Below are 25,858 nucleotides of genomic sequence, written 5' to 3'. Positions count from 1 at the left end.
GCGGATATCTAACGATTTTTAAATCTTTTACTAAAACGTTTGGTAGCACGCGGTGGTATATGCTGCTTTGCGCGCAACAAATGCCGCACTTTCAAATAAAGTCGCTAGGAACAGCGGAGATCCCAAAAAGTAAACAAAAGTAAAAGTCTAATATCTTGAAAACCGGTGAATATTTTTCGATGAAATTTGGTAGATATTCGTTTTCGCTCTTTCTGAACCGAGCGACATCACTTTCGTGCCAATTCATTAACTTTTTTGAAGGTGGGAGGGTCCCTTTAATGATGGTAAATATGCATGACAACGCATAAACACAGCATTGAAAACAACACACATCAGACGCGTGATTACGCAGATATAAAGTCATATTGATAAGTCATATTAAAATAAATGTCATATAATCAAACTTATCAAACATATAAAACAGCACCGTTAATGCGGTAACTGAAACTATATAGTTAATTTGGTAGCCTGGGAAGCACTAATGACTGAAGCCGTCATTCACTTAACCCTCGCCGGCCGAGGGGGGGGGGCGGGTGCCGCCCCCCCCCATAGGGTTTTTTCGCGATAGCTCCGAACACGCTGGCGATAGAGAGCTGAAACTTGGCATACCTGACCTTTGATCCAAGCCACATCTTTTGACACCAACCGCATTTTTAGGTCAGGTCAGGTCACTGACCTATGACGTCATAAGTGAACCTCTGCACGGTCTTCAGATGTCGCAACTTCGCAACGCCCTCACTGCCAGAGGAGATGTCACAGGGAAATGAAACTTGCAGGATCTAGTATCCATTATGAGTGCCACAACTTGTATATCTCGGATTTTTCCTAAAGGTCATATGAGGTCAGGTCATTTTCGTGACCTCACCATTATAAGTCAATGGGGAAAAATGAAAACTGCTATTCTGGCGCCGGGAACGATCTCCAACTATCTCAAGCACACAGAATCGTGATTTTATGCACTCCTTGCAAGGTTAGATGCGTCACTTTTGCAATGTTGACCTTGCGTGACGTCATTTATGACGTCATCAAGGTCATATTAGTTTTTCGTCAATAACTCTTGATCAAATTGAGCTAGCGAGTCGGGAAAGCCACCAATGGACTCAGGAAGACCTGCCGAATCGAATGATATGCGACATGACCTCTTTCGACCAACTTAGTGACCTGGGGGTGCTGACCTGACCTTGACCTGAGGTCAACACCCCAAGTTGATCTGACCCGGACAAAAAGTATATCATTCGACGCGCCTGAGCGAGACGAACACGATGCTGCCAAAATCGGCGCTCTGCGGCCGTTTTTTGCGAAGTTATTCACCAAAAACTGAACCGTACCTTGGGGCACTTGACCTGACCTCAGAGGTCACCGGTTGACCTAGGACCTTAAAATCGGGTACCAATCTCTGCGTCTCGTAACGGCGCACACGCTCGTTTTTTCCGCGACGCGCTAGCTCCACCAGGGGCGAAACGGCGAGGGGGGGGGGGGCGTACCCGCCCCCCCCCCCTCGGCCGGCGCGTATGTAGAAAACCAATAGGTCCGGCGAGGGTTAATGGTTATAAGGACCTCCGAAAAAGTATCGGTTTTTAGACGTCTTTGGAACGCTCAACACAATGGTTGAAGAGTGTATTCAAATTAAGAGACGAAAATTTTGTTTGTTATAAAGGCTGAAGTGCCAAGAGTGATTGCAAGCTTGGTTATAAGGCTGACTAAAAAGACGATTTCTAGCATTTTCCAGCTGATCTGATAAACTTCACTTTGTCACCAAACCAGTCAACAGAGAGAGAGAGAGAGAAAAAAAACACCCATACTATACGTCAGAGAACACTCGATCTTAGAGAGCACTCCATCTTGTGTGTGACATTCATTTTTGAAGCTTTTGTTATGTGTTTTCGGTATGAAGGCATGAAGGCATGAAGGCATTGGAAGCACTCGGCCTGCGTGTCGGAGTTTGCTAGCTTATTGATTTACCTATGCATAAAAGAACGGTCCAAGTACAGTGCCCTAGAACACACCCGTTTAGTCATAAAAAACATGATATACATTCATTTAAATAGACATCCAGCGCCAGTGGCGAAACATTTTTAGAAGAGGCAATAAGGAATGGAGGCACAGCGTACTGCGTAGGTCTCAATATTTATAATCATTCTTTTTAATATTTTATGCAGTTTCTTTCCCGAGAAAGATGAGCTCTAAATATGCAGTTTTCAGTATTTGAGCTAGCAAACATATGTATAACGGGTGATGCCGATACAAGGATGTTCAAATAAGGATGAAATCAAAAATTTTAAATGAAACTTTGATTATCGGTTGTCGCTGGCCAGTTATCATTCGCTGCATCCTTTTCATTATGTGTCGTGTGAAAGCGGAGACTCGTATTTTGAAGTGGAACTTTTGAAAGGACACGTCCGGAGCCGAACGCTGCGCAACGTGCGCGATAATATGCAATGCCCGCCCGAAGTTCAGTGAACGCTGGACAGGCCATATCTGCACGCAGAGCGGATTGCGGATGTCCAGCGGGAAGTGGCGGCAGTGCGGGCCGCGCTGCCGGAGCAGATGCCCCGATGGGTCCGGCCGACGGGTCGCCCGCGGCTACGCCTCCAAGGTCGGCTCGCGCTGGCGCCCCGGCCCCGGCCAGGAGAGCCGCAAGGGCGTGGTCCGATGGACGGCCTCGCCCGACTATAAAAGCGGCCGAGCATCCCGGTCCGGCATCACATCCACCAGCGAGTTCAACCATGAAAGTCCTGGTGAGTACAGCGTCCTGCGACGATCACCGTCGCTGGAGCGACGACTGCTACAACAGTTCGGCGTCAAAGGCATTCGAATGAGATGTGCCGTAATTAAACAAGGACATGGGGCTAAATTTTAACTCCCGGATTAGTAAAATGTAATGTTTTACAATACCTTAATACAGCTTTCGCACAATTTTATTGTAATTTTTACAAATGCCGCTTGTTCTGTGTTTTCTCACAGGTGATCGTGTCCGCTGTCCTGGCCGCTGCGGCAGCCCAGTACCTGCCCTACGCTGGGTATGGCTACGCGGGATTCCCGTACGCCGCCGGGTACAGCCTCGCTTCTCCTCTCTACAACACCTACAATGCTCATCCCCTGACCTACACGGCTGCTGCCCCGTACACGACCTACAACGCCGCCCCGTTCTCGTACGCTCCGTACACCACGTACGCCGCCCCCGTGCCGGCCTCCGTCAGCTCTCAGTACCACGCCCAGGACGAGCTCGGCAGCTACAGCTACGGCTACGCTGACGGCCAGAGCACCAAGCACGAGAACAAGAACGCCTACGGTGGCACCGTCGGCTCGTACAGCTACAGGGACGCCAACGGCATCGTCCAGACGGTCAGCTACGTGGCCGATGCGGCCGGCTTCCGCGTGAAGGCGACCAACCTGCCGGTGGCCCCGAAGGCCGACCTGGCCGCGCCCGTGCACTCGCTGGTCGGCCCGGCTCCCGTCGACGACACTGCCGAGGTGAAGGCCGCCAAGGCCGAGTTCCAGCGGCTGTACGACGAGGCTGCCGCCGCCGCTGAGGCCGCCCCTGACGCGCGCAAGAAGCGCAGCGCCGTGGCGCCTCTGCCCGTCAGCGACACCCCCGAGGTGGTCGCCGCCAAGGCCGAGCACGCCCGCCTGTACGCCGCCGCCGCCGCCGCTGCCGACGCCGCCCCCGACACCGACGGCCCCGTCTACACCCCGGCTGTGTACTCCGGCTACGCCCCGACCTTCTACTCGGGCTACGCCGGTGTGGCTCCGTCCTTCTACGCGGGCGTGCCTGCCATCCGTCCGGCCTCTGGCTTCTCGTACGGCTACAGCTCCGCCCACCTGCCCTTCTACGGCCGCTACTTCTACTAAGCTGCAGCTCAACAACCCTTCGAGTCTGTTGTAAGCTGTTTTGCCTTCATCGTCCATTGTCGTGTTACATTCTTTGTGTTTCTCATCAGTTATCATTGACGTTCTGTGATGCCTTGATGCATCATTCATGCCAATATATTTTGTTAACAAACAAAATACAACTACGTTTTGGTCACAACGGTAGTGGAAGCAACATTGGGAAAAGGAGAGGGAATACCTAGAGTAAATACGTTAAAAAATATACATACAGCAGGTTCCAGATAAAGGCGCAAAACGTATAGCTCTAGAACAAGCTACCACGAACAGTTTACTCGCGCATGACTGAAGGGTGCTCTACAGAGCCTCCCTCCCATTTTCTGCAACATCTTCTAAATCGCTGGACGTGTCAACTCACGCCCCCCATAGATTGTTTTTTTTTTTTTCGCGATAGCTCCGAACACGCTGGCGATAGAGAGCTGAAACTTGGCATACCTGACCTTTAATTCAGGCTGGATCTTTTGATACCAACCGCATTTTCGGGTGAGGTCAGGTCACTGACCTATGACGTCATAAGTGAGTCTCTGCACGGTCTTCAGATATCGCAACTTCGCAACGCCCTCACTGCCAGAGGAAATTTCACAGGGAAATGAAACTTGCAGGATCTAGTATCCATCACAAGTCTTACGTCGAGTATTTCTCGGATTTTTCCTAAAGGTCATATGAGGTCAGGTCATTTTCGTGACCTCACCATCATAAGTCAAGGGGGAAAATGAAAACTGCTATTCTGGCGCCGGGAACGATCTCCAACCATCCCAACCACACAGAATCATGATTTCATGCACTCCTTGCAAGGTTTGATGCGTCAGTTTTGCAATATTGGCCTTGCCTGACGTCATTTTTTACGTCATTAGGGTGATATTAGTTTTTCATCAATAACTCCCGATCAAATTGAACTAGCAAGTCGGGAAAACCACCAATGGACTCAAGAAGACATGCCGAATCGAATGATATGCAACATAGCCCCTTTTGACCAATTTCGTGACCTGGGTGCGCTGGCCTGACCGTGACCCGAGGTCAACACCCTAAGCTGACCTCACCCAAACAAAAATTACATCATTCGACGCGCCTGAGCAAGGCGAACACGATGCTGCCAAAATCGCGGCTCTGCAGCCGTTTTTGCGAAGGAATTCACAAAAAAATGGGACCGGGGCTTGAGGCGCTTGACCTGACCTCAGAGGTCACCGGTTGACCTAGGTCCTTAAATTCGGATATCAATCTCTGCGTCTCGTTACGGCGCACACGCTCGTTATTTTCCGCGACACGCTAGCTCCACCAGGGGCGAAACGGCGAGGGGGGGGGGGCGTACCCCCCCCCCCCTAGGCTGGCGTGTATGTAGAAAACCAATAGGTCCGGCGAGGGTTAAACATATTTTATCTTATCCGATTTGACGAGATTAGTGCTCCCGGCTCACAAAATCTGCGTTTAAGCTGGTGCTGTATAGGATTTATGTTAGAAACTGCGCTCGTGACAGTGATAAGTGTAAAAAGTTATTGAACATCGACATTGTTTGATGAGCGTAACTCAAACGTATCTTTTGGCTAATCAATGATAGCTACATACGAAAACTTCTTTGAACACATTACCCAATTGTATGGGAGGAAATTTGAGTTGCTTGTTGATTAGTCTTTTACCTACAGGGGCATTCCACGTCAAATCAAACACCGAAATCCGTCATCCCCTTCGATTTTTCTGAAAATTTGTAGGCAGACTGGGCATGGTTCAAAACTGAGTTACGTACAATATTTTCGAAATTTGATAAAGTATCGCTGAGATAAAGGTCATCGAATATAGCCAAAAATGCCACACATCAATTTTTTAAATGTCTATAACTCTGGTTCCTTTTCTGGTATCAAAATGATATTAACAGGGTCTTGTAGGCAATTGATAAGGCTTTGATTTTTAATTATAAAATTAAATTGAAGTGACCTTGAAATGCGTTTGACCTTGAATTAAAACAGAAAAATTTAAATAGCAAAAAACACGTCACCTTCGATTCGGGTAATTTTTACATATTATGTCCGTCACAATGTTCCTAACCAACTGTGAAAAAATTGGAGTGGGCCATTCATAACTCTCGCGGCAAACGCCGTTTTCATGCATCAACATCACGCAACCGCGCGTGACCTTGAAAGACAGAGTCAAGACATGCTTGCTTGTGTACACTTTCTGAAATGAATGATTGCTGATTAGTGATATCCCAAACTCTGCGAGAATGGAAATACATAGTCATCGTAGTCAAGCATTCAAGTTCCATAGTAAAAGTGTCTCAGGCAAACGGCATTTTGCGGTGAATTTTGAGCCGTGTGGAAATGCATCATGAAGCCAAAAATTCAACGAAAACATTATCACGCAACGATATCTTCTCGTCTTTTTATCTTCACTATTCGAAAGAATATACATTTTTGAGCATGTATGGGGGAATTTCTAGTTAATCCAATAATAAATATGGCAGTTAGAGTCTAGAGACCTGCTAAGAGTAACATGTCTCCGGCTGAGGCGGGATCGGCCGACGCGGGAAACGCAGCAATCACAATTTTGTGTTTACACGTTCATATTTCAATTGTTTACCAACTGATTTTCAAAATTCTTACACCATAAGATTGCCTGTTCATTTCTTAGTCTTCTCACAAAATTTGACGTGAATCGAACGTAATCAGCGGTAAGGAGCGCGATGTAAAGACGGAACCGTTCCGTTCCGTCCCGGCACAGTCTACAATTCAGGCGGCGGCTAGCGGTCGGCGCCGGCTGCCGAGTCGCCGCGTCGCCGCGGCGACAGGATGTTCACTTTACACCGCTATTACTAGACCAGTTGTGAACCGATTTTCTTCTTGCTTGCACGATGAGATGTGCAATTCAATTTTGGACAGGTAGCTATAATTAATTTCGCATTAATACTATGAGATATTGGCGAAAAACAGGAGTGGTGGGGCGAAATTCACTCTCCCCCCTCCACTGCGCGTGCTAACATACGTTTGCATAGGTGCCATTTTCTTCAAAACTTATGAATGGCCCACTCTAATTTTTTCACAGGTTGTTAAAAATATGGTAGGCAATAAAATATATGAAAATTAGCCAAATCGAAGGTGACGTGTTTTTTGCTATTTCAATTTGTGTGCTTAAGAACAGAGTTAAGCAAATTTCAAGGTCATATATTTAAGTAGGTGCAATTCTAAACAAATGCTTAAGAAATTACCTCAACAGTAAGGTTTATTTCATTCAAATCAAACAAGTACAACCAAAGTTATGGTCGTTCAAAAATATAAAGATGCAACATTTTGTAAAAATTCGATGCCCTATATTTAGAAGACCTGTGGTCAGAATGTGCAAAAAACATCAATGTAATGTTCGGGGCGACACAGGAACTCGCTCACAAATTTATAATGAAATCGCTGATGGTAAGGTGCAAAACAGCCGATTTTTGTTCGATTTGACGTGGAATGCCCCTACAGTTACATAAATAATAATATTGCAGAATAAACAGAAGGAAGCTATGCTTTTTTTAAAATAAATTTAGTCCGAACCTTTTGATAGGAAGGATTCACAAGGACAGAGCCACCGCTAAGCGACGTTTGTTGCGGTGACCCTGCCCTCTACCCTCCGATCGCGCAATTCCAGTACTATGGCAGAATTTAGAGTCCAAAGTTTAACGTGCGCACATAGCCGCGCACCAGTCCCCTCACTGACTTCGCCTGACTACGGCCTGCCACCAACCGCAACCATACCTGTCAGGAGGCCCATAAATGTCAAGCGCCCTTCGCGCTTCGAACCCGGACTGTTATAACCGGGAACGCCTGCTCTCACCACGCGGAGTCCAACGCTCTACCAACTGAGCTACGGGATCGGCTATTAACATTATAGGTGGTTCCCCAGTCAACCGTAGACAATTTTTTTTTCGAAATTGTATTATCAAGGCATCAGTTATTCATGAGACATTGAACACTCGAAAAGTGCTAATTTAGTCATCAGCGACTACAGTTCTTAAACCTCTTCACTGGTGATGTCAATTACAGAAAATCGGAATACCGATACCAAACCAAATGCCAACCAAAACCGTGGGGAAATACCGAAACCGAACTAACTTTGAAAGATGAGGGAAATACCAACTTTTTACCAATTTTTTAGCCTCTTATACATTAGCAAGGGCTCATAATACCAACAAAATACCAAACACATTAGGATTGAAATACCAAATGCCAAGTTGGTATCGGTTTGGTATCGGTATACCAAAAAGTTGGTATCCGATTGACATCTCTACTCTTCACCAGTTTTGATAAGTGAACAAGAATCAGCGGCCAGATTTACCAACAGAAAAATAGCCGCTTGCCGGAAATTTTTGGCTAAAGACCGCTTCACATACGGAGCGTTAACTAATAACTTGATAGGCGGCAGATAGGGCTTTACGGCTTAGCTCCGTATGTGAAGAGATCTTTAGGCAAAAAATTCCGGCAGGCGGCTATTTTTCTGTTGGTAAATCTGGCCTCTGATCTTCTGTAGCAGACTAGGTACGAAAATAAGCCAGTGAAAGACATTTATATTTCTTCGTATACCTATACAAAGAATGAATCCAAATTAAAATTTGTCATGTAGTAGGTAACTCTGATCTAGGGATAAGAAAAATAGTAATTCAACAAACGTAAAAACGAGCGATACTGATGTGTGGTCATCCCATTAGAATTGGTATTGAAATGTCCCTTTGTTAACCCGCGCCCCGCTGGGCTATTCAGCCATACGCGCCCTGCTGGGGGGGGGGGGGGGCAGATTCTGCCCCCCCCTGTCTAACTTCCGAACCGATGGTCGTAGAAAGACGGGGAAAACGGCAATCGAAAGCTCTCAACAAGGCGGATCTTAAGAGCCCAAATTTTTTTGCTTAAGTAGGTCAGAGGTCAGGTCAAGGTCAGGTCAAGGGTACAAAATACAAGTTTCTACAGTATCGGCCTTGCACCGTAGTTGCCGAAGAATGGACTGAGACTGATTGCCCAAAACGTGTTCTTAGACTACCAAGACAATATTCATTGCACACAATGTCATTTAAAGGTCAAGGTCAAGGTCAGGTCAGGTCAGGTCAGGTCACCAAAAACAAAATATAGAAAAGGGCATGTGCGACACATGTTTTATGGGTCATTTTACTCATGGAATTCAATAGGCACACTCAATAAGTGATATGGACCACCTCTGGATGAATTTCAGGTCGAGGTCAGGTCAAGGTCAGGTCAAGTGAGGTCAAATTTTGAAGTTGGTTGTTAAGGCCTAAAAAGGTGTCTATTCGATGCAGTTTTTCACGGCGAATCGAATGGTGCTATTTTTGTTTCCGTACGAGGTCTAGAACTTCCAAAAAAATCATTTTTCAAAATTTTTGTGTGTCGTGACGTCATAAAATTTTGAATAACTCCCACATTTTTGAACCGATTCTTCTAAAAATTGGTATGTAGGTGCACATAGACCACTTCTTTGACATATATTCCGGTTTTTTCGATAAACTCAAAATTTTGGATTTTATAAATATTTTCCCAAAAAAGTCAGTTTTTTGGAAAAATTTTGGCCAAAATCCTAAATTTTCAAAAAACCGAGATAGCCATTTGATAGACAAAGTAGAATCACGTATAACCTTTTTTGTTACGTCTTGATTCCTTTAAAAATGAACATGTTAGCGGCGTTTGAAATTTTGCCGTTTTTGAGGCGAAAATGGCGAACATGACGTCACTAAAACGTCAATTTCTCAAAAAATTTCCGACGGATTTTGCTCAAATTTTCAGGGAACGTGTCAAATTGATGTATGATAAGGTACTGAAAGTTTGACGTCGCTGGCGTAACGCGTTTAGAAGTTATTGGCGAAAAACGGGAGGGGGGGCAGATTCTGCCCCCCCCCCCCAGCGGGGCGCGGGTTAATAAAATTACCTCTTTTAGCAATATTACCTTCCATTCGGATATGTTTCAACTTCTGGGTAACATAGTATCTGCGGTGAGTATGCGGTAGCGCCTGTGGTCCCCGGCACGGCGGTCAGTCTGGTGTTCCTAGACGGGCGTGGCTCCTCCCGCCTGCCTGCCTCCGGGGGCTACTCCAGCGCGGTATAAAACCGGCCTCCACCGGGCCTCACACACCACAGTCACCAGCGAGTTCAACCATGAAAGTCCTGGTGAGTGGACAGACGAGCTTGGTTGTAAGAAATCTGAACGATATATCAAAATACGTTGTAACTACCCTTACCTACTATTGGCTATAATTCGTAATCGCTGCCAATTTCTTAACCCGCGCGGGGCTGGGGTCTCCAGCCGAACGCGCGGGGCTGGGGGGGGGGGGGGTAAATTTTACCCCCCCCTGTTATCTCCCGAACTAATGGTCCGATTTGGAAAATTCAAACGCCAATCGAAAGATCTCATCACGAACAATTAAAAACATGTACTTAATTTTAAGTTTGAGGTCAAGGTCAAAGTCAGGTCAAGGGTACAAATTGCAAGTTCCTACAGTATCGGCCTTGCACCGTAGTTGCCGAAGAATGGAGTCATGGACTGAGACTGATCGCCCAAAACGTGTTCTTAGGCTACCAAGACAATATTCCTTGCATACAATATCATTCAGAGGTCAAGGTCAAGGTCAGGTCAGGTCAGGTCAGGTCACCAAAAACAAAATATAGAAAAGGGCATGTGCGACACATGTTTTATGGGTCATTTTACTCATAGAATTCAATAGGCACACTCAATAAGTGATATGGACCACCTCTGGATGAATTTTAGGTCGAGGTCAGGTCAAGGTCAGCTCAAATGAGGTCAAATTTTGAAGTTGGTTGTTAAGGCCTAAAAAGGTGTCTATCTGATGCAGTTTTTCACGGCGAATCGAATGGTGCTATTTTTGTTTCCGTACGAGGTCTAGAACTTCCAAAAAAGTCATTTTTCAAAAATTTTGTGTGTCGTGACGTCATACAATTTTGAATAACTCCCACATTTTTGAACCGATTCTTCTAAAACTTGGTATGTAGGTGCACATAGACCACTTCTCTGACATATATTCCGGTTTTTTCGATACACTCAAAAATTTGGATGTTATAGTTATTTTCCCAAAAAAGTCAGTTTTTTGAAAAAAAAAAATTGGGCAAAAATCCAAAATTTTCAAAAAACCGAGATAGCCATTTGATAGACCAAGTAGAATTACGTATATCCTTTTTTGTTACGTCTTGATTCCTTAAAAAATGAAGATGTTAGCGGCGTTTGAACTTTTGCCGTTTTTGAGGCAAAAATGGCGAACATGACGTCACTAAAACGTCAATTTCTCAAACATTTTCCGACGGATTTCGCTCCAAATTTCAGAGAACGTGTCAAATTGATGAAAGAAAAGGTACTGAAAGTTTGGCGGCGCTGCGCGCCGCCGTTTCGAGATATTGCAAATATTCGCGAGGGGGGGGGGTAAAATTTACCCCCCCACCAGCCCGGCGCGGGTTAAGGTTTCAGAGATTTGAGCCTAATCCTTATATTCATGCACTGTTTTCGTTGCTTTCAAATCAATAATGATTTCATGCGAAGATAACTGAAAAAAAGGTGGTAAAACTAAACTATTTGTGGGTCCACCAAAAGTAAAGTTACCATTTTTGTCTTTTATTGCAGGTGATCGTGTCCGCTGTCCTGGCCACTGCGGCAGCCCAGTACCTGCCCTACGCTGGGTACGGCTACGCGGGATTCCCGTACGCCGCCGGGTACAGCCTCGCTTCTCCTCTCTACAACACCTACAATGCCCATCCCCTGACATACACGGCTGCTGCCCCGTACACGACCTACAACGCCGCCCCGTTCTCGTACGCTCCGTACACCACCACCACGTACGCCGCCCCCGTGCCGGCCTCCGTCAGCTCTCAGTACCACGCCCAGGACGAGCTCGGCAGCTACAGCTACGGCTACGCTGACGGCCAGAGCACCAAGCACGAGAACAAGAACGCCTACGGCGGCACCGTCGGCTCGTACAGCTACAGGGACGCCAACGGCATCGTCCAGACGGTCAGCTACGTGGCCGATGCCGCCGGCTTCCGCGTGAAGGCGACCAACCTGCCGGTGGCCCCGAAGGCCGACCTGGCCGCGCCCGTGCACTCGCTGGTCGGCCCGGCTCCCGTCGACGACACTGCCGAGGTGAAGGCCGCCAAGGCCGAGTTCCAGCGGCTGTACGACGAGGCTGCCGCCGCCGCTGAGGCCGCCCCTGACGCGCGCAAGAAGCGCAGCGCCGTGGCGCCTCTGCCCGTCAGCGACACCCCCGAGGTGGTCGCCGCCAAGGCCGAGCACGCCCGCCTGTACGCCGCCGCCGCCGCCGCTGCCGACGCCGCCCCCGACACCGACGGTCCCGTCTACACCCCGGCTGTGTACTCCGGCTACGCCCCGACCTTCTACTCGGGCTACGCCGGTGTGGCTCCGTCCTTCTACGCGGGCGTGCCTGCCATCCGTCCGGCCTCTGGCTTCTCGTACGGCTACAGCTCCGCCCACCTGCCCTTCTACGGCCGCTACTTCTACTAAGCTGCAGCTCAACAACCCTTCGAGTCTGTTGTAAGCTGTTTTGCCTTCATCGTCCATTGTCGTGTTACATTCTTTGTGTTTCTCATCAGTTATCATTGACGTTCTGTGATGCCTTGATGCATCATTCATGCCAATATATTTTGTTAACAAACAAAATACAACTACGTTTTGGTCACAACGGTAGTGGAAGCAACATTGGGAAGAGGAGAGGGAATACCTAGAGTAAATACGTTAGAAAATAAACATACAGCAGGTTCCAGATAAAGGCGCATAACATATAGCTTTAGAACAAGCTACCACGAACAGTTTACTAGCGCATGACCGAAGGGTGCTCTACAGAGCCCAGGGGCGGATCCAGGAAATCTCCAAGGGGAGGGTCATGGATCGAAGTGGTGCCCCTACCTATACCCAAAATTAAAAACTCAACGGATTTCGTCCACTTCATTTTGGTGGTGCCCCCATTTTCATTTTTTTATTTTTTATTTTTAGTCAGTATCTTAGCTCTTAGCCACAACCACATTTACCAATTGTAAGCAAGTATATATGAATGTGCTATGTGTATATATGTTGTGGACGCTGAGTAGTGAGTACTTACCAGGAACGTTATCAGGTAAGCAAATCGTTGTCAGTCCGACGAACTTGACCCTGGCGTCTAAAGGGTCTGTCCTTGACACTTCAGGCTTGTCAGGGGGCAGGGGCACCAAAGTCCTTCCAGGGACACCACAAACCTGTCAGGGGCACCTACGGCCTGGTAGGGGCGCCACAGGCCCGCCAGGGGCACCACAGGCCTGTCAGGAAGCAGGGGCACCACAGGTCTAGCAAGTATACACGACAGGCCTGTCAGGGGCACAACGGGCCTGTTGGGCCCATGAGCACCCCTAGGGGCAGGGGCACCACAGTCCTTCCAGTGGCACCGCAGGCCTGTGAGGGGCACCAGCGGCCTAGCAGGGGCACCAGTCAACACAGGCCTGCCAGGGGCACCACAGACCTGCCAGGGGCACCAGAGGCCTGCCAGGAGCACCACCGACCTCGCAGGGGTAACATGGGCCTGTCAGGGCCCAGGGGCACCACGGGCTTGTCGAGAGGCACTTCAGGCTTTTCAGGGGCACCATAGTCCTCTCCGGGCGCAGGGGTAGCAGGGGCACCAGAGGCCTGCCAGGGGGCACTACAGGCCTAGCAAGGGCACCACTGGTCTATCAGGGGCACCACGAGCCTGTCATAGCCAGGCATCTCAGGCTTGTCAAGGCCCAGGGGCACCACAGGTCTGTGAGGGGCACCAGCGACCTAGCAGGGGCACCAGTCAACACAGGTCTGCCAGGGGCGCCACAGACCTGCCAGGGGCACCACAGACCTGCCAGGGGCACCAGAGGTCTGCCAGGGGCACCACCGGCCTCGCAGGGGCACCTTGGGCCTGTCAGGGGCACCACGGGCCTGCCGAGGGGCACTTCAGACTTTTCAGGGGCACCAGTCCTCTCCGGGCGCAAGGGCACCAGAGGCCTGTTAGGGGCACCAGAGGCCTGCCAGGGGCACCAGCGGCCTAGCAAGGGCACCAGAGGCCTGCCAGGGGCACCACAGGCCTAACAAGGGCACCACGGGCCTGTCAGGGGCACCTCAGGCTTGTCAGGGCCCAGGGACACCACAGTCCTTCCAAGGGCACCGCAAGCCTGTCAGTGGCACCAGAGGCCTGCCAGGGGCACCACAGGCCTAGCAAGGGCACCACTGGTCTGTCAGGGGCACCTCAGGCTTGTCAGGGCCCAGGGGCACCACAGTCCTTCCAGGGGCATTACAAGCCTGTCAGGGGCACCAGAGGCCTAGCAAGGGCACCACAGGCCTGCCATGGACACCACAGGCCTGCCAGGGGCACCACCGGCCTTGCAGGGGCGCCTCAGGCCTGTCAGGGGCACCACGTGCCTGCCGGGGACACTTCAGGCTTGTCAGGGGCGTTACAGTCCTGTCAGGGCCCAGGGGCACCAGGCCCGTGGTGTCCCTGTTAGGCCTGTGGTGCCCCTGGCGGTCCTGTGGTGCCCCTGTCAGGACTGTGATACCCCTGATAGGCCGGTGGTGCCCCTGGCAGGTCTTTGGGCCCCCGGGCCTCAAGGGGGGGGGGCATGACCCATGTGACCCCCCCCCCTTGGATCCGCCCCTGACAGAGCCTTTAGTCCCGTTTTTCTGAAACATCTTCTAAATCGCTATTCGCTGGACGTGTCAACACAACTTGCAGTACCTTCGGCTGAATCACTGTGACACTTTATGACATAAAAAATGCATATAGATTGGCCGGAAATGACGCAATAGTGATGGCATGCTCGGACGATTTTGGTGCAAAGCATTGCACTACGGCAATCGCTCTCAAGAGCTCATTTTTAACCCGCGCCGGGCCGGGGGGGGAGGGTGTTTGAACACCCCCTGCGGTTTTTCGCAGATATTTCACCGCCGGTTTTGGCACACCTGTTTGTGCATCTTTTCCGCACATGTTGTAAAAATTTCAGACCCAAGTCGCTTTAAGTCAGGTCACCAGGTCACGCCAAGTGACCTCACCTCAGAAAAAAATAAGAATGCTCGTCATAGCTACACCGATTGATCGATTGCCTTGAAACTTTCAGCGACTGATAAGAGCAACAATATGCACCAGTAAAACGCCTTTTGGGCGACCAACGGAGCGAGCGAGAGAATGGGCCTTGCACGTGCGAAATTGCGAGGGGTACCTCCAACTAACTTGTGCACTGCACCCTACTAACCGGTCTTTAGCGATGTGCCAAATTTCAGCACAATCGGCCTAGCCGTTCTCGAGATCTGGAAGCGGCACACTGCACGTGCGCACGTGCAAGCGGGGTCCAAGCTGACTTTTGCACGGCACCCTACTAACTGGTCCCCAACCGTGTACCAAATTTGAGCGCAATCGGCCCAGCCGTTCTCGAGATCTGGGAGCGCCCCTTGCACGTGCGCACGTGCTGTAGCACCCCAACCTTAACACATGCAGATGAATTATCTGATGGAGACCTAACTGTGTACCGAGTTTCAATTCAATCGGCCCAACCGTTGTGCCGTTATTGAGGTTGCAATTTTGGGGGTTCTTAAAAAATGTCCAACTTTACCACGCGCCACGTGCGGTGGTTGGCAAGAACGCATGGTGGCCATCACACCACAGAACTTTTACGTCCAAGTGACATTCAGTAAAGAAGACCGCTTGTCAATCGGATGTCCCGTTCCTAAGATATTAGCTTTTGAAGAGCGTCCCCAAAATACTCAGGATTTTCCCTTAATTCAGTATGAGACTCCGCTCGCTTCGCTCGCTCCGTAATAAAATGTTTATCTCGGACTTTTGATATCGGTGACCTAAGGTCAGGTCAATTTTGCGGCCTTATAAGTCAGTTGGAGAAAATTGAAAAGCGCCTGTTTTGCACGAACGCCATTTTAGACACTCTCTTGGATGAGATATGGAAAATCATTTGGCTCTAGAAAACGTGGTAATTTTACGCGTATAAATTGCTCGCTATAACCAGGAATTTCAACAGTTTGTTTCACGAACAATGGATATGACTTTTCGTCCTGAATAACTAATGCATGTTTTTCCGCAGTTGTGAACAATTTCGTCGTCTCGTCAGAATAAGCATCTTCTTCACCGGAATTTTCGTCGTCTTTTGTGGACAGAAGAAAGCGTACTCGTTTGCGTCTTTTCGGGCTCAAGCGCTTTGAATGCTTTTTGACTGCATTTGAAGAAAGAATTGGTTTTAGCAAGCTCACAGAACGAGTTGAAGGGTTGTAAATTAATTTGTGCGCAATGATGAAATCAATGCCAAGGATAATGTCGCAGTTGAATGACAAAGCTTTTGTCGAAATGTAAAATTTATGTTCCACCGTTTGACCAAGAATGCTAACTTTCAGATAAACTTCACCTACTATGTCAATTGGATCACCAGTAACGCCAAGAATGGAAATAGTTGGAGGTTCGTAATCTACTTTCAAATTGTTTTGTCGTAAAAATTCTTCTGATACCAAACAGATGCTGCTGCCGGTATCGTACAAGGCTGAACAAGAGTGACCTGATATCGAAACGTCTCGCAAAACTGGGGGATTTGCTGCATGGGCCTTACGATCTGAAGCAACGCTCACATACGTATCCCCTAGCGTCGTGAGCGGTACCCTTTTGGGCTCTGGTACCTCCTAGATGGTGAGGGAGATGGTGAGCGCGAATGATTCGGAGATCGAGAGTTTCTACGGTCGTAGTTTCTTGGGGACCGCGAATACCTCGGGGATCTGTTGCGGTAGCGAGAGTAGGACCGGCTTGGCCGATCACAGCACGAATGATGTCCATGGCAAGAGGAGTCGCGGTGGTGACGGTCTGATGATGGAGGGTCGCTTTCATGCCTCCTGTGGAAGGGCCGTTGATTTCTAAAATTTTGCTGAGAAGGGTGACGGCCTCTACCGCGACCTCTACGCTGAGTTCTACCGCCACGGTTTGGTGACATATTTTGGGCCACCGACAGTTCCAAGCTTGCAATTCTTTTATGGATGTCTGCCAAATTTTTGTCGGGTTGAGTTGCGGCTGATGCAGCGCTGTTGACGGGGTCAGATGACAAAGAGGCGCTGATCTCCTGCGATCGCGCTAGCGTTATAGCAGTCTCGAAATCCGGAGGGTTGAAAGGGAGCACATGTTGGCGGATTTTGGGTTGTAGACCTTTGATGAATGTCGCCGTAACTGTTTTGTTTTTCAATTCTTTTGTTTCCGTCGAAATGTCCCATTCCGTTAAGCCTTTAGACTTTTGTCGGATTCGAGTTGCGTATGCATCGACTGTTTCGGAAGGTTGTTGTACGCAGGTCATTAGGTCCTGCAGTCGAACTGACACAGGCCTATCAGTGTGTAGGGCAGATATCAAACGGGTAGAAAAATCATCAAAAGTTTCGGCATGGTTTAAATCATGTCGGTTTCTCACCATGTCGGCTACCGACCCTTGTAGCTTGGATTTTGTGACTTTCAAAGTGATTTTATCTGGCCAAGATCCTAGATGAGCAGTTTCACGAATTTCTTGTAAAAAGTCCTGAATGGGATAGCTTCCGTCATAGTTGTTAACTAATGATGCCAAAGAGTGAATATTGAAAGTAATTGCCGATCCAGATCCAGAAGCACTTTCCATGACAGGCATTGTTGAAAAAAAAAATCAAGAACTAAACAGATAATAAAACGAAGTTCAAAACAAAAGAAATATCAACCAAGTACAAGCCAATTATAATTTTAAACTAAGGACTCACCTTTTGCCGAAAGTCTCCACCACCGCTGCCACCAATGTCAGACGGCTGATTAGACCGCCCTCGGAGACGGGTCCGGCACTGCGTCCGGCAAAGACGGTGGCGGAGAAGTGAGTGGTGTATTCACAGAAACATAGGTTTTTATGGGGTGTCGGGACGCCGTCACGTGACCGGGTGGCCGACGGCCAAGAGCCGACGGTCCCGTGTTGCTGGGCGCCCCAGACACCCAGACGGAAGACAGAAGTGAGCCAGACGGAGAAAAAGAGAGTCTAGACAAGATAGGGAATTGGGGCCTCCATCGGGGAGTGGGAGGCCATGATTTCCTTCTCCACACTAGGTAAAATTGACACACTGAACCGGAAAATGGCAACTGTGACCCCTCGTTAAGTCCCCGATGTCATCTCAGATCACGAACAGAATCTAACAGTTTTTTCGCTAATAACTTCTGATAGAGGCGTGCTAGAGCGCTGAAAACGCCTTAGATGTGTTCGGCTCGACGCTGCGGATCGACTGATATGCAACATGACCTTTTCCGGTCAGGTCATGACCTTGACCTGAGGTCAAATTTTCAAGTTGACCTTTAAAGGTCAAATTATAGTTCATTCGACGCGTCTCGACGAGAGGAACACGATGCTGGCAAAAGTAATGTCATGACTCTTTTGAGTCAAAAGTTATTGCCGAAAAATCGTTTTTCGTAAAAACGGCTATTTTGGAGTTTTTGCCCTCTGGAGGCTAAACCGTTGACCTGAGGTCAAATCTGAGAGCATTAATCAGAAAGGCCTGTAAAAGGGCTATCGAATGCGCTTTTCCGCGGCGCTGTAGCTCTATCGGTTCCCGAGATAGCCGTGGGCAGTTTTCAAAATGTTAAAATAATCAGCATTTTACCTTTGGTGACCTCTGGTGACCTGACCTTTGACCTGACCCAAAAAATGACTCAAGTGTTTTCATCCTTATTTTGGACGTCCTTTCGATTGCCGCTTACTGCGTGTCGCTACGTGGCCCAGGAGCCGAGTTAGAAGGGGGGCTGTTCAGACACCCCCCCGGCCCGGCGCGGAATCTCAGAGCACCGGCCCGGCGCGGGTTAAAGGGAGATTATGACCTTTTTCCACAAAATCTGAGTTAGGACCATTTTCTGACAAAACACAACAAGTTATAATGTAAATTAAAACCATTTTGCTCAATTCGGTACCTTGCCGCAAATATCTCAACTTGAAGTCACGTTAGCGGGGAGCGCTGAAAATGACCGTTGAATAAGTATTTACATCACTTTTTGGTACTTGCATGTAATTTTGTAAAATGAGCGTATTCATTACATTTGATCTTCATCACATCTAGTTAGTTAATGGTCGTCTATAGTGCCTTCAAAAGATATTCATGGTTTAGGGGTGGTTTATGTCTAAATTTACGCAACTATTTTTCCTGTTCATCATCTGTCGCCATATGCTGCTATTTTAGTAGCAACGACTCAATTTTGAATCGGTCCCGCCGACTGCACAATAAAAGAAGATAGATACAACACTTTCGCGGCATCACTGAAAAACTTATGCAGTACTGTTATCAAAATTCTCATAACACCGTTCGACAAACCTGAAGTCTTTTTGAAATAAATATGCTTGTATTTTTCGCTTCAGGCTCTGAGGCCAAAATAATGAATTTCGTAGTCGCAATCGCAAGATTTGGCTGCGTTTCTGGCGCTTGCCGTTCATTTGTGGCGCAAAATAATACTTTGAAACAAAGAAGAGTAGGCACTATGTACCCCCGAATTAGAATCTAATTAATTCTAAACCGAATTAACTCTAATTCAAATTAGACTCCTTACAACCAAGCAACGACAAGGCGATAACATAAACAAAAACCCAAGCGTCGCTGTTTGAAACAAAAGCGCCATATACTGCGACTTTTTTATAGAGAAGGACAACGCATTTCGGTGGGTGTTACAAGTACTGCAAGTACTGCTTCTTTTTTGCAAAAATAAAACCTTTTTCACATCCGAAAATGTGCTAGGAAATTTTCATATTTTGAAGAAACTACAGTAGAAATAGTATAGATGTCGAGTAATTTTTATTTAAGAAAAAAGAAAGCTCATTATCTCCCTTTAAGCTATGTAGATTCAATTTATTTGCATGAAAGAACTCAACATACAGATACGGGGCCCAAATACAGGACCCTGTGGTGGCCCGTAAGCCAAAAATACCAATACCATACCTCAACATACATAAGGCTATCAAACGTCAGTCTCACTTTTTGCAAATTTAAAATTCCTAAAATTATAGGTATCGGGTGGAAAGGCAAAAGGTAACACATTTTATTTGAGAATTACTAGAACATCACATAACATACGCGACTTTACCTAAAGTCATTTTAACCCTAGGCCGAGGGGGGTAGTAGCCTCCCTTCCGTTTTTCTGCAACATCTTCTAAATCGCTGGACGTGTCAACACAACTTGCAGTACCTTCAACTGAATCATTGTGACACTTTATGTCATAAAAATGCAGCTGCTATAGATTGGCCGGAAATGACACCATAGTGATGGCATACTCGGACGATTTTGGTGCAAAGCATTGCACTACGGCAATCGCTCTCAAGAGCTCATTTTTAAGCTAGATCCAATTTATTTGCATGAGAGAACATGTCAGTCTAGCTTTTTGCCAATTTAACATTTCTAAAATTATAGGTACCGGGTGGATAGAAAAAATGTACCACATTTTATTTGAGGATTACTTAACCCGCGCCCCGCTGGGCTATTCAGCCATACGCGCCCTGCTGGGGGGGGGCAGATTCTGCCCCCCCCTGTCTAACTTCCGAACCGATGGTCGTAGAAAGACGGGGAAAACGGCAATCGAAAGCTCTCAACAAGGCGGATCTTAAGAGCCCAAATTTTTTTGCTTAAGTAGGTCAGAGGTCAGGTCAAGGTCAGGTCAAGGGTACAAAATGCAAGTTTCTACAGTATCGGCCTTGCACCGTAGTTGCCGAAGAATGGACTGAGACTGATTGCCCAAAACGTGTTCTTAGACTACCAAGACAATATTCGTTGCACACAATGTCATTCAAAGGTCAAGGTCAAGGTCAGGTCAGGTCAGGTCAGGTCACCAAAAACAAAATATAGAAAAGGGCATGTGCGACACATGTTTTATGGGTCATTTTACTCATGGAATTCAATAGGCACACTCAATAAGTGATATGGACCACCTCTGGATGAATTTCAGGTCGAGGTCAGGTCAAGGTCAGGTCAAGTGAGGTCAAATTTTGAAGTTGGTTGTTAAGGCCTAAAAAGGTGTCTATCCGATGCAGTTTTTCACGGCGAATCGAATGGTGCTATTTTTGTTTCCGTACGAGGTCTAGAACTTCCCAAAAAATCATTTTTCAAAAAATTTGTGCGTCGTGACGTCATAAAATTTTGAATAACTCCCACATTTTTGAACCGATTCTTCTAAAAATTGGTATGTAGGTGCACATAGACCATTTCTTTGACATATATTCCGGTTTTTTCGATAAACTCAAAATTTTGGATTTTATAAATATTTTCCCAAAAAAGTCAGTTTTTTGGAACAATTTTGGCCAAAATCCAAAAATTTTCAAAAAACCGAGATAGCCATTTGATAGACAAAGAAGAATCACGTATAACCTTTTTTGTTACGTCTTGATTCCTTTAAAAATGAAGATGTTAGCGGCGTTTGAAATTTTGCCGTTTTTGAGGCGAAAATGGCGAACATGACGTCACTAAAACGTCAATTTCTCAAAAATTTTCCGATGGATTTCGCTCAAATTTTCAGGGAACGTGTCAAATTGATGTATGATAAGGTACTGAAAGTTTGACGTCGCTGGCGTAACGCGTTTAGAAGTTATTGGCGAAAAACGGGAGGGGGGGCAGATTCTGCCCCCCCCCCAGCGGGGCGCGGGTTAAACACCACATAACATACGCGACTTTGCCTAGAGTCATTTTAACCCTCACCGGCCGAGGGGGGGGGGAAGGGGCGGCGCCTGCCGCTCCCCATAGTTTTTTTTTGCGATAGCTCCGAACACGCTGGTGATAGAGAGCTGAAACTTTACATACCTGGCCGTTTATTCAAGCCGGATCTTTGGATACCAATCACGTTTTCGGGTCATGTCAGGTCACTGACCTATGACGTCATAAGTGTGCCTCTGCACGGTCTTCAGATGTCGCAACTTCGCAACGCCCTCACTGCCAGAGGAGCTTTCACAGGGAAATGAAACTTGCAGGATCTAGTAGGTATCCATTATGAGTCTCACAACGTGTATATCTCGGATTTTTCCTAAAAGTCATATGAGGTCAGGCCATTTTCGTGACCTCACCATAGTCAAGGGAAAAAATGAAAACGGCTATTCTGGCGCCGGGAACGAGCTTCAACCATCTCAACCACACAGAATCATGATTTTATGCATTCCTTGCAAGGTTTGATGCGTCACTTTTGCAATATTGGCCTTGCGTGACGTAATTTACAACGTCATAGGGTCATAGTAGTTTTTCGTCAATACCTCCCGATCAAATTGAGCTAGCAAGTCGGAAAAGCCACCAATGGACTCAAGAAGACCTCCCGAATCGAATGATAAGCAGCATGACCCCTTTCGACCAATTTCGTGACCTGGGTGCGCTGTGGCCTGACCGTGACTCGAGGTCAACACCCTAAGCTGACCTCACCCAAACAGAAATTACATCATTCGACGCGCCTGAGCAAGGCGAACACGATGCTGCCAAGATCGCGGCTCTGCAGCCGTTTTTTTGCGAAGGAATTCACCAAAAACGGAACCGGGGCTTGGGGCACTTGACCTGACCTCAGAGGTCAACGGTTGACCTAGGTCCTTAGAATCGGGATATCAATCTCTGCGTCTCGTTACGGCGCACACGCTCGTTTTTTTCCGCGACGCGCTAGCTCCACCAAGGGCGAAACGGCGAAGGGGGGGGGGGCGTACCCGCCCCCCCCCACTCGGCTGGCGTCCTATGTAGAAAACCAATAGGTCTGCCGAGGGTTAAACATATTTTATCTTATCCGATTTGACGAGATTAGTGCTAAGCTCCCGGCTCACAAAATCTGCGCGTAAGCTGGTGCTCTATAGGATTTATGTTAGAAACTGCGCTCATAGTGCAGTGATAAGTGTAAAAAGTTATTGAATATCGACATTGTTTGATGAGCGTAACTCAAACGTATCTTTTGGCTAATCGATGATAGCTACATACGAAAAGTTCTTTGAACACAGTACCCAAATGTATGGGAGGAAATTTGAGTTGCTTGTTGATTCGTCTTTTACTTAGTTACATAATAATATTGCAGAATAAACAGAAGGAAGCTATGATAGGCGGTTCCCCAGTCAAAGATAATTTTTTTCTCGAAATTGTATTATCAAGGCATCAGTTATTCATGAGACATTGAACACTCGGAAAGTGCTGATTCAGTCATCACTCATCAGCGACTGCAGCTTATACCTCTTCACACGTTTTGCTAAGTGAACAAGGATCAGAGGCCAGATTTACCAACAGAAAAATAGCCTCCTGCCGGATTGTTTTTTTGCATAAAGACCGCTTCACATACGGAGCGTGAACTTGATAGGCAAGTAAGCAGATAGAACTTTACGGTTTACGCTCCGTATGTGCAGAGGTCTTTAGGCAAAAAATTCTGGCAGGTGGCTATTTTTCTGTTGGTAAACCTGGCCTCTGATCTTCTGTAGCAGACTAGGTACGAAAATAAGCCAGTGAAAGGCATTTAGATTTCTTCGTATATACAAAGAATGGATCCACATGGAAATTTGTCATGTAGTAGGTAACTCTTATCTATAGGGACAATAAAAATAATAATTCAGCAAACGTAAAAACGAGCGATACTGATGTGTGGTCATCCCATTAGAATTGGTATTTAAATGTCCCTTTGTGGTAGCGCCTGTGGCCCACGGCACGGCGGTCAGTCTGGTGTTCCTAGACAGGCGTGGCTCCTCCCGCCTGCCTGCCTCCGGGGGCTGCTCCAACGCGGTATAAAACCGGCCTCCACCGGGCCTCACACACCACAGTCACCAGCGAGTTCAACCATGAAAGTCCTGGTGAGTGGACAGACGAGTTTGGTTGTAATAAAACCAAATGAGATATCAAAATACGTTGTAACTGCCTTTACTATTGACTATATAATCCGTGCTCGCTGCCAATTTCTTAAGGTTTTAGTGATTTGAGCTAGATGTTTATATTCATTCGCTGTTTTAATTGCTTTCAAACCAATATTGATTACATGCGAAGATAACTGAAAACAGGTGGTAAAACTCAACTATTTTTGGGTCCACCAAAAGTAAAGTTACAATTTTGGTGTTTCATTGCAGGTGTATGTGTCCGCTGTCCTGGCCGCTGCGGCAGCCCAGTACCTGCCCTACGCTGGGTATGGCTACGCGGGATTCCCGTACGCCGCCGGGTACAGTCTCGCTTCTCCTCTCTACAACACCTACAATGCCCATCCCCTGACCTACACGGCTGCTGCCCCGTACACGACCTACAACGCCGCCCCGTTCTCGTACGCTCCGTACACCACGTACGCCGCCCCCGTGCCGGCCTCCGTCAGCTCTCAGTACCACGCCCAGGACGAGCTTGGCAGCTACAGCTACGGCTACGCTGACGGCCTGAGCACCAAGCACGAGAACAAGAACGCCTACGGCGGTACCGTCGGCTCGTACAGCTACAGGGACGCCAACGGCATCGTCCAGACGGTCAGCTACGTGGCCGACGCCGCCGGCTTCCGCGTGAAGGCGACCAACCTGCCGGTGACCCCGAAGGCCGACCTGGCCGCGCCCGTGCACTCGCTGGTCGGCCCGGCTCCCGTCGACGACACTGCCGAGGTGAAGGCCGCCAAGGCCGAGTTCCAGCGGCTGTACAACGAGGCTGCCGCCGCCGCTGATGCCGCCCCTGACGCGCGCAAGAAGCGCAGCGCCGTGGCGCCTCTGCCCGTCAGCGACACCCCCGAGGTGGTCGCCGCCAAGGCCGAGCACGCCCGCCTGTACGCCGCCGCCGCCGCCGCTGCCGACGCCGCCCCCGACACCGACGGCCCCGTCTACACCCCGGCTGTGTACTCCGGCTACGCCCCGACCTTCTACTCGGGCTACGCCGGTGTGGCTCCGTCCTTCTACGCGGGCGTGCCTGCCATCCGTCCGGCCTCTGGCTTCTCGTACGGCTACAGCTCCGCCCACCTGCCCTTCTACGGCCGCTACCTCTACTAACTAAGCTGCAGCCTTCCACTTTGACAGTTCGTTTCTTTGCACAGTTTCATGAACGCTCATCACCGATGATAAACGCCTGAATACATTATCATATATTTTTGGATTTTCTTGATTGTGCTAGCAACATAGGCGGCGGAACGGGGGGGGGCACCGGGGCACCGTGCCCCCCCTTGAATTCTGCAAGGGGGGCACCAATAGCAAGGTGCCCCCCTGTATTTGCTGTTCGCCACCAAAGACCTTGATGATCAACACTCGCTGTATTTGGCTGAGGTTTCTGCGGAAGCAAAAACACGTAGATGAAAGAAAGAAAAAAAAATTGTCAAACCAAGCACCAAGCTCGCACCAAGCTCACACCAAGCCAAGCACCAGCCATCGCCACTGATCAATCTCTCATTCTGACCTCCCAACTATTCATGTGCAAGTATCCAATACCAAGATACGAGTACCAAATTGTTCCAATATTCTTTAACTGCACACAATGACACGTACGAATCCATAGACCAAGCAACATATACCAAGCTATTGGTTAGATTTATATACTACCATAGACATAAACCCGTACCATCAGAATGGGGTCTCCGACGAACATCAGGCGAACACCAACGCTCCAAACCAAATCGCCGATCCAAGGCGGGCCACCAGCCCAGCGGGCCAAGTCGGCGAGTCACAGTTCGCTCCAAACCAAGTCGAGCACCCAAAGGCGTGCGGCCAGTACGTGTGATACACCTGGACAGGTAAATGAACCACGTTGACGAAAGTGGCGCAGACGGAAAACATGGCGCAAACAATGAATCTACGGTAATTGACATACAAATGGATCATAGTCGCAGTTTATCGCAGAAAGTTACACAATGACATCCATGAATAAAAAGTGACATAAGATCGTAACATAATCCAGCAAATTTACGTCCAAAAATACACAAATACTTACAGAGCACGCCGCGCCAATACACCAAACCAATCCAAAATCCAAAGTGACACCGAGAGCCATACAGAAACCGATAACACCTCCGACGCAATA

The 25,858-nt window shown here is 48.1% G+C and overlaps 1 protein-coding gene across 1 annotated transcript; it reads left to right on the top strand.

Annotated features, from left to right (window-relative positions):
- Positions 1-2,711: 2,711 nt before the first annotated feature.
- Positions 2,712-24,936, top strand: LOC122391554. The gene is made up of 5 exons (XM_043385595.1): positions 2,712-2,738; positions 2,965-3,849; positions 9,954-10,025; positions 11,488-12,378; positions 23,950-24,936. The coding sequence occupies exons 1-5, from the start codon at positions 2,727-2,729 to the stop codon at positions 24,835-24,837; spliced, it is 2,748 nt and encodes a 915-aa protein (XP_043241530.1). The 5' UTR covers positions 2,712-2,726; the 3' UTR covers positions 24,838-24,936.
- The last annotated feature ends 922 nt before the right edge of the window (positions 24,937-25,858 follow it).

Source organism: Amphibalanus amphitrite, unplaced genomic scaffold, assembly GCF_019059575.1.
Source record: "Amphibalanus amphitrite isolate SeventyFive unplaced genomic scaffold, NRLGWU_Aamphi_draft 000444F_arrow, whole genome shotgun sequence".
NCBI lineage: Eukaryota > Metazoa > Arthropoda > Thecostraca > Balanomorpha > Balanidae > Amphibalanus > Amphibalanus amphitrite.
Note: the sequence above shows the minus strand (reverse complement) of the source record. Positions and strands in the feature narration are given on the sequence as shown.

Bases quoted from the DNA above. Each gene is read 5' to 3' on its own strand.
- LOC122391554 (XM_043385595.1), top strand. The intron at 10,026-11,487 runs GTGAGTGGACAG...CTTTTATTGCAG, and splicing joins GTTCAACCATGAAAGTCCTG to GTGATCGTGTCCGCTGTCCT. The intron at 12,379-23,949 runs TAAGCTGCAGCT...GTTTCATTGCAG, and splicing joins TCTACGGCCGCTACTTCTAC to GTGTATGTGTCCGCTGTCCT.